The 13,147-nt window shown below is 46.9% G+C and overlaps 2 protein-coding genes across 4 annotated transcripts; both read right to left on the bottom strand.

Annotated features, from left to right (window-relative positions):
- Window positions 1-5,414: 5,414 nt before the first annotated feature.
- Window positions 5,415-7,575, bottom strand: LOC109758479 (12-oxophytodienoate reductase 1). 2 transcript variants are annotated; one of them, XM_020317341.4, is made up of 4 exons: window positions 7,351-7,575; window positions 6,710-6,981; window positions 6,460-6,633; window positions 5,415-6,178 (listed from the first exon to the last, which is right to left on the bottom strand). In XM_020317341.4, exons 1-4 carry the CDS (start codon window positions 7,416-7,418, stop codon window positions 5,592-5,594), a joined length of 1,101 nt encoding a protein of 366 aa, XP_020172930.1. In that variant the 5' UTR covers window positions 7,419-7,575; the 3' UTR covers window positions 5,415-5,591. The 2 variants fall into 2 exon arrangements, with proteins under 2 accessions (XP_020172930.1, XP_073353122.1); XM_073497021.1 differs by lacking the exon at window positions 7,351-7,575 and having other exon boundaries at window positions 6,710-7,318.
- A 274-nt stretch (window positions 7,576-7,849) lies between these two features.
- On the bottom strand, window positions 7,850-11,761 carry LOC109758393 (uncharacterized). 2 transcript variants are annotated; one of them, XM_020317245.4, is made up of 7 exons: window positions 11,273-11,761; window positions 10,574-10,714; window positions 10,091-10,456; window positions 9,419-9,661; window positions 8,692-8,784; window positions 8,379-8,579; window positions 7,850-8,284 (listed from the first exon to the last, which is right to left on the bottom strand). In XM_020317245.4, exons 1-7 carry the CDS (start codon window positions 11,603-11,605, stop codon window positions 8,072-8,074), a joined length of 1,590 nt encoding a protein of 529 aa, XP_020172834.1. In that variant the 5' UTR covers window positions 11,606-11,761; the 3' UTR covers window positions 7,850-8,071. The 2 variants fall into 2 exon arrangements, with proteins under 2 accessions (XP_020172834.1, XP_020172839.1); XM_020317250.4 differs by having other exon boundaries at window positions 8,394-8,579; window positions 11,273-11,739.
- Window positions 11,762-13,147: the final 1,386 nt, after the last annotated feature.

The following is a 13,147-nucleotide window of genomic DNA, read 5'->3' as shown; positions in this document are numbered from 1 at the left end:
CATGGGTAAGATGACCAAGACTCCGTTCTCCGGAACAATGGAGCGAGCAACCAACTTATTGGAAATCATACATACCGATGTGTGTGGTCCAATGAGTGTTGAGGCTCGCGGAGGATATCGTTATGTTCTCACTCTCACTGATGACTTAAGTAGATATGGGTATGTCTACCTAATGAAACACAAGTCTGAAACCTTTGAAAAGTTCAAGGAATTTCAGAGTGAAGTTGAGAATCAACGTGACAGAAAAATAAAATTCTTACGATCAGATCGTGGTGGAGAATATTTAAGTCACGAATTTGGTACACACTTAAGGAAATGTGGAATAGTTTCACAACTCACGCCGCCTGGAACACCTTAGAGAAATGGTGTGTCCGAACGTCGTAATCGCACATTATTGGATATGGTGCGATCTATGATGTCTCTTACCGATTTACCGCTCTCATTTTGGGGCTATGCTTTAGAGACTGCCGCATTCACTTTAAATAGGGCTCCGTCTAAATCCGTTGAGACGACACCGTATGAATTATGGTTTGGGAAGAAACCTAAGCTGTCGTTTCTAAAAGTTTGGGGATGCGATGCTTATGTCAAGAAACTTCAACCTGAAAAGCTCGAACCCAAATCAGAAAAATGCATCTTCATAGGATACCCTAAGGAAACTATTGGGTATACCTTCTACCTCAGATCCGAAGGCAAGATCTTCGTTGCCAAGAACGGGTCCTTTCTAGAGAAGGAGTTTCTCTCGAAAGAATTGAGTGGGAGGAAAGTGGAACTTGATGAGGTGATAGTCACCCCTTCCGAACCGGAAAGTAGCGCAGCGCGGGAAAATGTTCCTGTGGTGCCTACACCGACGGGGGAGGAAGTTAATGATGCCGATCATGAAGCTTCGGATCAAGTTGCCACTGAACTTCGTAGGTCCACAAGGACACGTTCCGCACCAGAGTGGTACGGCAACCCTGTCCTGGAAATCATGTTGTTAGACAACGGTGAACCTTCGAACTATGAAGAAGCGATGGCGGGCCCGGATTCCGACAAATGGCTAGAAGCCATGAAATCCGAGATAGAATCCATGTATGAAAACAAAGTATGGACTTTGACTGACTTGCCCGATGAGCGGCGAGCCATAGAAAACAAATGGATCTTTAAGAAGAAGACGGACGCAGATGGTAATGTGACCATCTACAAAGCTCGACTTGTCGCTAAGGGTTATCGACAAGTTCAAGGGGTTGACTACGATGAGACTTTCTCACCCGTAGCGAAGCTGAAGTCCGTCCGAATCATGTTAGCAATTGCCGCATACTATGATTATGAGATATGGCAGATGGACGTCAAAACGGCATTCCTTAACGGCTTCCTTAAGGAAGAGTTGTATATGATGCAGCCGGAAGGTTTTGTCGATCCTAAGAATGCTAACAAAGTATGCAAGCTCCAGCGCTCAATCTATGGGCTGGTGCAAGCATCTCGGAGTTGGAACATTCGCTTTGATGAGATGATCAAAGCGTTTGGGTTTACACAGACTTATAGAGAAGTCTGTGTTTACAAGAAAGTGAATGGGAGCTCTGTAGCATTTCTCATATTATATGTGGATGACATACTATTGATGGGAAATGATATAGAATTCTTGGAAAGTATAAAGGCCTATTTGAATAAGTGTTTTTAATGAAGGACCTTGGAGAAGCTGCTTATATATTAGGCATCAAGATCTATAGAGATAGATCGAGACGCCTCATTGGTCTTTCACAGAGTACATACCTTGACAAGATATTGAAGAAGTTCAATATGGATCAGTCCAAGAAGGGGTTCTTGCCTGTATTGCAAGGTGTGCAGTTGAGCACGGCTCAATGCCCGACCACGGCAGAAGATATAGAAGAGATGAGTGACATCCCCTATGCCTCGGCCATAGGGTCTATTATGTATGCCATGCTGTGTACCAGACCTGATGTAAACCTTGCCGTAAGTTTGGTAGGAAGGTACCAAAGTAATCCCGACAAGGAACACTGGACAGCGGTCAAGAATATCCTGAAGTACCTGAAGAGGACTAAGGATATGTTTCTCGTTTATGGAGGTGACGAAGAGCTCGTCGTAAAGGGTTACGTCGACGCTAGCTTCGACACAGATCTGGATGACTCGAAGTCACAGACCGGATACGTGTATATTTTGAATGGAGGAGCAGTAAGCTGGTGCAGTTGCAAGCAAAGCGTCGTGGCGGGATCTACATGTGAAGCGGAGTACATGGCAGCCTCGGAGGCAGCACAGGAAGCAGTCTGGATGAAGGAGTTCATTACCGACCTAGGGGTGATTCCCAATGCGTCGGTCCCAATGACTCTCTTCTGTGACAACACTGGAGCTATTGCCCTTGCGAAGGAGCCCAGGTTTCACAGGAAGACCAGGCATATCAAGCGTCGCTTCAACTCCATTCGTGAAAGTGTTCAAAAATGGAGACATAGATATTTGTAAAGTACACACGGACCTGAATGTAGCAGATCCGTTGACTAAACCTCTCCCTAGGGCAAAACATGATCAACACCAGGACGCAATGGGTGTTCGATTCATCACAATGTAACTAGATTATTGACTCTAGTGCAAGTGGGAGACTGTTGGAAATATGCCCTAGAGGCAATAATAAATGGTTATTATTATATTTCTTTGTTCATGATAATTGTCTATTATTCATGCTATAATTGTATTGTCCGGAAATCGTAATACATGTGTGAATACATAGACCACAAAGTGTCCCTAGTAAGCCTCTAGTTGACTAGCTCGTTGATCAACAGATAGTCATGGTTTCCTGGCTATGGACATTGGATGTCATTGATAACGGGATCACATCATTAGGAGAATGATGTGATGGACAAGACCCAATTCTAAGCATAGCATAAAAGATCGTGTAGTTTCGTTTGCTAGAGCTTTTTCAATGTCAAGTATCTTTTTCTTAGACCATGAGATCGTGCAACTCCCGGATACCGTAGGAGTGCTTTGGGTGTGCCAAACGTCACAACGTAACTGGGTGACTATAAAGGTGCACTACGGGTATCTCCGAAAGTGTCTATTGGGTTGGCACGGATCGAGACTGGGATTTGTCACTCCGTGTGACGGAGAGGTATCTCTGGGCCCACTCGGTAATGCATCATCATAATGAGCTCAATGTGACTAAGGCGTTAGTCACGGGATCATGCATTGCGGTACGAGTAAAGAGACTTGCCGGTAACGAGATTGAACAAGGTATTGGGATACCGACGATCGAATCTCGGGCAAGTAACATACCGTTTGACAAAGGGAATTGCATACGGGATTGACTGAATCCTCGACATCGTGGTTCATCCGATGAGATCATCGTGAAACATGTGGGAGCCAACATGGGTATCCAGATCCCGCTGTTGGTTATTGACCGGAGAGGCGTCTCGGTCATGTCTGCATGTCTCCCGAACCCGCAGGGTCTACACACTTAAGGTCCGGTGACGCTAGGGTTGTAGAGATATATGTATGCGGAAACCCGAAAGTTGTTCGGAGTCCCGGATGAGATCCCGGACGTCACGAGAGGTTCCGGAATGGTCCGGAGGTGAAGAATTATATATAGGAAGTCCAGTTTCGGCCACCGGGAAAGTTTCGGGGGTTACCAGTATTGTACCGGGACCACCGGAAGGGTCCCGGGGGTCCACCGGGTGGGGCCACCTATCCCGGAGGGCCCCGTGGGCTGAAAGTGGAAGGGAACCAGCCCTTAGTGGGCTGGGGCGCCCCCCTTGGGCCTCCCCCCATGCGCCTAGGGTTGGGAACCCTAGGGGGGAGTTCCCCCTTGCCTTGGGGGGCAAGGCAACCCCTTCCCCCCTTGTGGCCGCCGCCCCCCCTTGAGATCTCATCTCTTGGGGCCGGCACCCCCCAGGGGGCCTATATAAAGGGGGGGGGAGGGAGGGCAGCACACAACAGCCTTGGGCGCCTCCCTCCTCCCCTGCAACACCTCTCTCTCTCTCTCTCTCTCTCGCAGAAGCTTGGCAAAGCCCTGCCGAGACCCGCTACATCCACCACCACGCCGTCGTGCTGCTGGATCTCCATCAACCTCTCCTTCCCCCTTGCTGGATCAAGAAGGAGGAGACGTCGCTGCACCGTACGTGTGTTGAACGCGGAGGTGCCGTCCGTTCGGCACTCGGTCATCGGTGATTTGGATCACGGCGAGTACGACTCCGTCATCCACGTTCATTGGAACGCTTCCGCTCGCGATCTACAAGGGTATGTAGATGCACTCCTTTCCCCTCGTTGCTAGTATACTCCATAGATGCATCTTGGTGAGCGTAGGAAAATTTTAAATTATGCTACGATTCCCAACAATTCTTCCCCCATTGTTGACCTTCTTCGAGCTTGCTAACTCTCAATCCCTCCATGGATTCTTGCTAGTTTTTGAGGGAAAAGAGAGAGGAGATCTAGATCCACATTTCCACCAATCACTTTCTCCTCTATGTGAGGGGAACCCTTTGGATCTAGATCTTGGAGTTCTTGGTGTTCTCCTTCTTGTTCTTCCTCTCATTTTCCTCCCTAGCATTAGTTGCTTCGGTGGGATTTGAGAGAGAAGGACTTGGGCACTCCGTGTGCCCTTGCCATTGCATTTGGTGCATCGGTTTGAGTTCTCCACGGTGATACGTGGAAGTTACAAGTTGAGAAGCTTATTACTCTTGGGTGCTTGGTGCCCTTGAGCTTGTTCCTCTTGGGTGCTTGGGCGCCCTAGACGGTTGGTGGTGTTCGGAGCTCAATCATTGTGGTGTAAAGCTCCGGACAAGCGTCGGGGTCTTCAATTAGGTTGTGGAGATCGCCCCGAGCAATTTGACGGGTTCCGGTGACCGCCCCCAAGGGTTGCCAAAGTGTACGGGTTCGGTGACCGCCCCCAAGGGTTGCCATTTGTACGGGTTCGGTGACCGCCCTCAAGGGTCCCTTAGTGGAATCACGGCATCTTGCATTGTGCGAGGGCGTGAGGAGATTACGGTGGCCCTAGTGGCTTCTTGGGGAGCATTGTGCCTCCACACCGCTCCAAACGGAGATTAGCATCCGCAAGGGTGTGAACTTCGTGATACATCGTCGTCTCCGCGTGCCTCGGTTATCTCTTATCCGAGCTCTTTACTTATGCACTTTATTTTGTGATAGCCATATTGCTTCTTGTCATATATCTTGCTATCACCTAGTAGTTTATCTTGCTTAGCATAAGTTGTTGGTGCACATAGGTGAGCCTAGTTGTTGTAGGTTTTGTGCTTGACAAATTAACCGCTAGGTTTATTCCGCATTTGTTCAAGCCTAAACCGTAATTATTTTAAAGCGCCTATTCACCCCCCTCTAGGCGACATCCACGATCTTTCACAAGTTTTAACTCATGGATTATGTTCCACTTCTATGAGCACCCTTCTCAGCGAAATGAAACACGCGCATACAAATGAAGTCTTAATTCTCTTGTCACTCTTTTATTGAAATAAGATGGTAATCGAGCATCATAGATTAGTCATTTTATTTTATTTTTGGCACAACCAAATTTCAGAAAAAGTACAGTAGATAATTGATGTCGATCTTTTTTTTCTTTTTTTTCTTCGATCATTCGAGCTTTGCAGGAAGCTGATTTATTTGTCGAGGAATGGATAATCGGTGTAGCCCACGACAGGGTCAGAGGTATAGAATGTCATCCTGTCATAGTCATTGAGCGGCGCATTGAGCTCGAACCTCCTTGGTAGGTCTGGGTTTGCCAGGAACAGCCGCCCATAAGCGACGAGGTCAGTGTACCCCTCGCCGACCACCTTGTTCCCTTCCTCCCGGTCGTACCTCCCGTTGGCGATGAAGGTGCCGTTGAAGGCCTCCCTGAAGGGTAGCAGGCGGTGCGGGACCTGGCGCCGGCCATCGCCGTGCGCCATCCTTGGCTCAATCATGTGGCAGTAGAGGATGCCATAGTCATTGAGCTTCTTGACAAGGTGGAGGGCGAGAGCCTGAGGGTCCGATTCATGGCAATCCATGTAGTCAGTGAAGGGAGACAGACGGATGCCCACGCAATGGCCGCCCACCTCCCTGACGACGGCGTCCACCACCTCTAGTGCGAAGCGGCATCGATTCTCGAGGCTGCCGCCGTACTCGTCGGTACGGTCATTGGCGCTATCCTTGAGGAACTGCTCGATGATGTAGCTGTAGGCGCCGTGGATCTCAACACCGTCGAACCCTACATTCATGCACACATATCACCAATGGTTGCTTTGACAGAGTATGATCGATGAACTTTAGTACTCCATCCGTTCCTAAATATTTGTCTTTCTAGAGATTTCAACAAGTGACTACATACGGAGCAAAATGAATAAATCTACACTCTAAAATATGTCTATATACATCCGTATGTGGTAGTCCATTTGAAATCTAAAAAAACAAATATTTAGAAACGGATGGAGTAAGTAGTAGTACATGAGTGGCCGATAAAGTAAAGTAGTATCGGTGAGTAACACGTACCAGCTGCGATGGCGTTCCTTGCGGCTTCTCTGAAGTCATCGACGACATTGGGTATCTCGTCCTTTGCGAGCCTCCTCGGCGGCGAGAACTCCTCGAGACGGCCGTCAGCGCTCATCTGAGGACTCACCTGCTTGTCGGTGCTCGATATCGGCGCCTGCCCATTCGGCTGTAACTCTACATATTTTCGAACAATCAACACAAAAAATCGAACGTACTACTAGAACCAAACAGGAGGTGGCAGAGTCATTACTGTAATTTGAGACGCGTCCGGCATGCCATATCTGGCAGAAGAAGAGCGCGCCCTTGGCGTGCACGGCGTCGACCACGGGTTTCCACGCGTCGATCTGCTCCTTCGTCCACACGCCAGGGGCGTCCTTGTACCCCTGTGCCGTGTCTGACACTCCCGTCGCCTCCGCAATGAGTAGCCCACCCTTGGTCGCCCGTTGCGCATAGTACACCCCCGCGTGCGGCTGCGGCACGTTGCCGTAGGACCGTTGCCTCGTCAGTGGCGCCAGCACAACCCTGCACGAACGCGGCATGGATGAACAAGGCTGCACGACTTTCGGCCGGGTGCACCAAACCATGTCCCTATCACGGTTGACGAATCTTCTTTTTTGCTGACATATCAATATTATTTCAGGCAGATTTGGTAAAACAAAATAAAAAAAAGTCAATTTAGGAAATTTGGCCTGAAATTTGCAGACACAGACAATTTGGTAATCCTCGTCGAAGCTCAATGAAATTTTCAGGAAAAAAAAAACCAGACGCATGTGCATGATCGACCTATCATCAGAATAACAAGAAAAAGACCCGCAAAAAAAAAAGAATAACAAGAAAAAGAACTTCAGCTACGATGGCATGAATGGAAATTGTGCTGGTCGTTTGCAATGCCTGTGCGAGAGGTCGAACTGGCCCATCTTGTGCGGCGTGAGGAGAGGGGGCGCCGGCGTGGATTCCATGGATCGATGGATGCTGGTTCCTGTGGCCGAGTGAGTGATGTGTGATTGGCAGGTTGGTTTCGAGTGAGTGAGGGGGTGCTGTGGAGGTACTCGTTTTTATAGAGCGGATGCGATCATACGAGGTACATATATTAAGATAAGAATACGATGCGATGGTGCATGGAGGGACCCGGCCGGGTGTTAATTAAGCTAGGTGAAAGCTCCTTTCTGCGCCTGGGCCCCGGACGGCTGCTAAGCGCACTTTGTCTCGTCCCTTACATAAATCCTCAGTGCAAGATGACGCCGATGACGCACCTACCCACGCAGGAGAGCCGGATTCACGGGGAAGGAGACGAATGGAGGTGGCTGCTTTGCGTGCCTCTGGCTACCAGCAGCGCCCAAGTCCGGGCGGAGAAAATTACAAACAAAACATCACATTTTGGGTTAGGTCATCATATAACTACCATCCATCCGTGTTAAAGATTATAAAGAAAACCATCACAATTAGGGCAGGTGTATAACATATTACAGTAGTACTTCTTTACATGTTGCTGGATGAGAGCGTACGATGTGGAGTAAAAGCGTACGTGGTCTATTTACGTCCTAATTGATTGCACAGGGCACAATACTGTAAAATCATCTTTCCTTTCGACGGAAGAATGATGGATCCATGATCAACAGCGCAGCGGCCTGTCGTAGGTGGGCGGCGAGGAGGGGCAGTTCTCGTTCATGTTGGCGTAGGGCTGGATGGTGTTGTACTCCGGGAGCTCCATCTTGTACTCCCCGAGGATCTGGCAGAAGGGCAGCCCGTCCGCGTCGCCGTTGCACCACCCCGGCAGCCTCGTCCGGTTGTCCTCGAAGATCCTCAGCATGTACGCGTCCCGGATCTAGGGGAGGAAGAGGCAAAGCACTTGATCAGCCGAGATCAGGAGCAGATAAAATGGCAGGCAGCTTGACTGAAGCGGCCGGCACGGCACTCACGGTGAACTCCGTGACCTGGATGGACTCCGTGAAGGGAGCGAACACCCCAGCCGCCTTGTACATCGCGAGGATGAAGGCGACGCAGGTCGTCGACTTGCCGTCGCTGTACTCCCACTCGTCCTGCTCCGGTATGGTCAGCAGCTGGTTGAAAGACATGCCCCGTCGCTCCGTCTCGCTGATGATGCCATGCAAGTCAAGTTGCTACACGAACGGAATTGAGCACATCATCATCATATAGTACTTACTGTCAATTTCTCAGTCCTCTGTTCCAATATGAAGTGAAATTTATTGCAGGGCAGTTGGTTATAACAACCTCAGTCCCAAGTCGCTTATTAAGAGCCTCGTTCCACATGTTTGAAGCATAGTGTGGTTGTAATCTGGTCCACATCGACATAGCCGCCATTACCTGAAAACAGAATACTATATAAGATTTTTTTTAAAGGAGGTTAAAACCCCTTGCTTCTGCATCATTGTGATGCACACAACCATCTTTATTAGTAATTATTAGGCAGAGTACGAAACAAAGACAACCACGGGTATGAACAGATGTAACCAACATGACAGAAGACGACGTATGGAATCAAGCGTTCTAAAGAGCTATTATCAGCAAGTAGAATAGGGAAAGTATAATAAATATATAAAAACAAATACAGATAATTATTGACTTAATTAAAGTCATGAAGGTAATTTCAGCCTAGCCTGAACAAGTTTAGGAGGACCTGTGCATCCGTAGCTTACAGCACCGCAAAGTTTACTCAAAAGATTAGAAATTTTTATTATCTAATTCTGCATTACTGTTATGCATAATAAAACTGGAATCAACATAGAATGCACATACACTTTCAAGACTCAATATACCTACTTTTTAGAGTTACTCTTATACATCGTGAAGTCCCTCGAGAAATTGTTAGTGCAAAGTACCCACATGAATGAAGATAACAGCATGAAGCTCCAAAAGGCAGAAAAAAAATTCAACTTAATAAGAAACTTAAAAATTGAAACAATTATACGAAAGGACTAGGGAGCAATGGAGATTATACCAGGTTAGCATCAAGAGGTGGGGGATAATTTTCCGACATTGTATCAATCCAACTAAATATCATATTATGATAGCCATAGGGTTTTCCATACATGCTTCGGGCGAATTCCCATGCAGCACTTTCATTGAATCTGGACCTCACGTCAGGGTGCAAGGGCAGCAATGCTACCTGTGGATTCGAGTCATCTTTGAGTGCCACTCCCCACCATTCATCCCATGGAACTATAGCAATGACTTCTTCACCCTATAATTGTACCACATAAAGCCCAACATAAGTATGCAATAATGCAAACGTTATCAATGTTCACAAAACAATTCATAGATTTGACCCAACGTCAAACTTTCTTTTTTGAAAGGAACCAACCTCAAACTTGCTGAGGCCTAGGATTATAAAAAAAATCATATATAACAGGCACCTTACTGCAACCAAATGACAAATAGCAAATATACCGAAAGGAAAAAGTAGTTCTTTGTTCCAGTGGATAGCATATGACTTTTCGCCTATGCTCTTATTGCAAAAATCGGAAATGATGAAAACGAGAAAATTTGTTCATATCTTGCAGTAAGTATTTGGTCATGTCGTATTATTTTCCTAATTTTTTATCTCTTTTAAATTTAATCTTGTAATCACATCTAGTGACTAGTTTTTCAAACAAGAGATTGCATGTGGTACCTTTTTATTTTCGTAACCTGATTCTGCAACCCATAGTGTGCCGTTCTCATCTTTCAAGCAAACCGCAGTATGCCCAGCAAATGCACCAGTCACCCATTTCTCCAAGGTCTGAAACCCACCCCATCGCCCTCGAATCTTGGAAAGAGCCAAGAAATCACCAGAGTGCACATCCTCTTTACGTATGTTGGCAGCCCAAGGCTGAGAACGCTTGTTAAATGAAGCCCCCATGTGCTTCTGAAGAAATGCCAAATTCGCATCCTGTCCCCAAATGGTGTTCGAAAACAGCGGAATCACATCGATCAGAGATAACAGTGTGCCGAGCATTCCGGATGGCATGAGAAAAATGGCGACCCCATGCAGCTTCACCTAATCACAGATCGATCCAGAGATGCCGATTGTTAGAATTAGTAAAGCAAAACTAACAAGTGGCCATGTGAAGGAGGAGAAATCTGAAAACAACCTACGTAGAGGGACGGAACGTACATATTCCATTTCTCCTGCTTCCTCCCATGATTTGATCTCGAAGGTGTGTTGATGTGCTCTGGTGTAGTAATCCCATCCTATCCTGTACGGCGTTGCAAATACATACAGGTCCATGCATGTCCAGCTCTGAGCCGAAGCAGTCTATATAGACCCACAAGAAATATTTCGTCAGGCAAAACTCGTTATATGAGGGACTATGGTTCAGTAAATGAAAACAAAAACATACAGTAGGAATCATGCATGCCTCTAATCGTCCATTACATTGACAGATTCGCATGAAGGTTTTCGCTCGCAATTTGGCGTTGTTATTGATTGGAATGGTTGCAACTTGCCACTAACGAATGATATAACCCGTGGGTATCCTATTAGCATTCCCTAACGTGCGAGTTTTTCTGTCTTCTTACAGAATTATTGCTTTTAGTTTTCGTGGGAATCAACTTTCTTTTCTATTTTTAGCCTTTGTCGTATGTCTGGTCTGGATCACATTCACATGAAAACAATTTCCTAGCTAATATTTTTACCAATGAGAACAAAATACTGGGAATCCTATGCGAAATTAAGATGCTGAGATGCATGTACGGTGAAATCAAACAGAACTTGTTTTTTTTTTTTGCAACATCAAAGTCGAAGTTAATCAAAAGGCAATTTGAACCCGCAAAAAAAATTCAAAAGGCAATTTGGAGGTCAATGTAAGGGCACCTTGAGGCGTAGGACGGCGCCGCCAAGGCCGGCGGCCGTGCTGTTGCTTCCACGGGGACCAGGCGTGAGGCTGAGGACCGCCTCGTTCTCCGCGAAGCACGCGCCGCGCCAGGCGGCCGCGGGGCCGCCGGGCGCCGCGAAGGCGACGAAGGTCGGGAGGAGGTCGACGGCGCTGTGTACGGTGTCGCCCATGAGCGACCACGCTAGCCGGCGCGGCAGAAGGTCCATTGCCGCGGCCTGGCATCGCGGCGGAGCCAGGAAAAGGTGGAGGAGGGCGAGGAGGATAGGCACGGCGAGGCGTCGCTGCCGCGGCCTGGGCGCCGACGCCGCCATCGCCCGCGTGCCGCGGTGGCCGCGGTGGGGCACCACTTATCTATGCGCCCGTGACTGGAGCTCCGTGAGCGTCAGGCCATTTGCTGCTCTGCCGAGTTTTCGGCTCAGTGGTTTGTTTGCTTGCTTGGTCTTGTGCCTCGTGAATGGCCGCGTCGTGACGAGCGTTTTCTTTTCTTCCCTTTTTCTTTCCACCGCCGCCAGCGTACAAAGGGAGACCGGATGCACGGGAATTTTGGACCGCCCGAGGTTTGATCCATGCACCGCCGCCGGCGGAGGGCGAGAACTCAAGCTTGTTGTGGCCCGCTGAGCAGTGGGTCCGGACTAGGACACAGCTATAACGGACCTCGTGAAAATGACAACGTTCTTTGCACTCACGAGACTGGTTTTCCCTACCATGCACATGCATGGATCCACCGTCCGTCGTTGCTTTGCCATATATATACTCCTTCTGTTTTTATTTAGTCTGCATGTTAAATTTGACTGAAATCAAACTTCATAAATTTAGCCAAATTTATAAAAAATATTATAAACATTTATCATAACAAATCTATATGATATAAAAGTATATTCAGTAATACATCTAATGGTATTAATTTGTTATCGTATATGTTAATATTTTTGTTTGTAAACTTTGTCAAAATTTATAAAGCTTGACTTTGACCAAAGCTAATATACGGTCTAAATAAAAACCGAAGGAGTATTTCATTAAATGTATTATGAAAGTTCAACGAACGTACAAACCATCTCAAGCATAATAAAAATTACACCGAGATTTTAAGGCCAGCGAACGACCATTACTACTGCCAAAACGAACCACCGACACGCCAGGCCTACAAAACTAATCGTGGAGGTCAGTCAGTCCCAGATTTTCTTCTGCAACTCCCAGAACAACACTTCTTCTTACTCTGGCAACATGACATACTCCCTCCGTTTCTTTTTACTTTGCATATAAGATTTGGTCAAAGTGAAACTACACAAAGTTTGACCAAATTTATATAAAAAAGTATGAACATCTACAATACTAAAACTATAGAGTATGAAAATACGTTTCGTGGTGCATCTGATAATATTGATTTCATATTGTGAATGTTTATATTTTTTAATAGCAAATCTTATATGCAGACTAAAAAGAAACGGAGGAAGTACTTAATTTAATAGCAGCGACACCATGGTATTTGTGGTGGGAGAGATGTAAGTTCGTTCACGGTGAGAAAAATGCATGATGCAAGTTAGATAGTCTTATTTGTACGTGCTCTAACTGCAAACTATAAAGTTGTGTTAGTTCCAAAAGCAATGTTGAGGTCGGGAGGATGGGAGAAACTGCCCAGGCGACATGTTAAAATAAAACATCCGATGCCCCCTTTGGTCATGATCTCCTCACGGTTGTTGTTGGGGCAGTACTTTGTGATTCTTCGGGGAATTTTTATCGTGGCGACAAACAACAAGATTGATATATGTGTCGATGTTTTAACAACTGAAGCTGTGTGGCGCTTCACTTTGGTCTTTCTTTCGCACAGACGACAGGTTGTAGCGAATTAGTTA

The sequence above is a fragment of the Aegilops tauschii genome, chromosome 1 (genome assembly GCF_002575655.3).
Source record: "Aegilops tauschii subsp. strangulata cultivar AL8/78 chromosome 1, Aet v6.0, whole genome shotgun sequence".
Taxonomy (NCBI): domain Eukaryota; kingdom Viridiplantae; phylum Streptophyta; class Magnoliopsida; order Poales; family Poaceae; genus Aegilops; species Aegilops tauschii.
The sequence above is the reverse complement of the archived record's forward strand: the minus strand, read 5'-3'. Positions and strand labels throughout refer to the sequence as shown.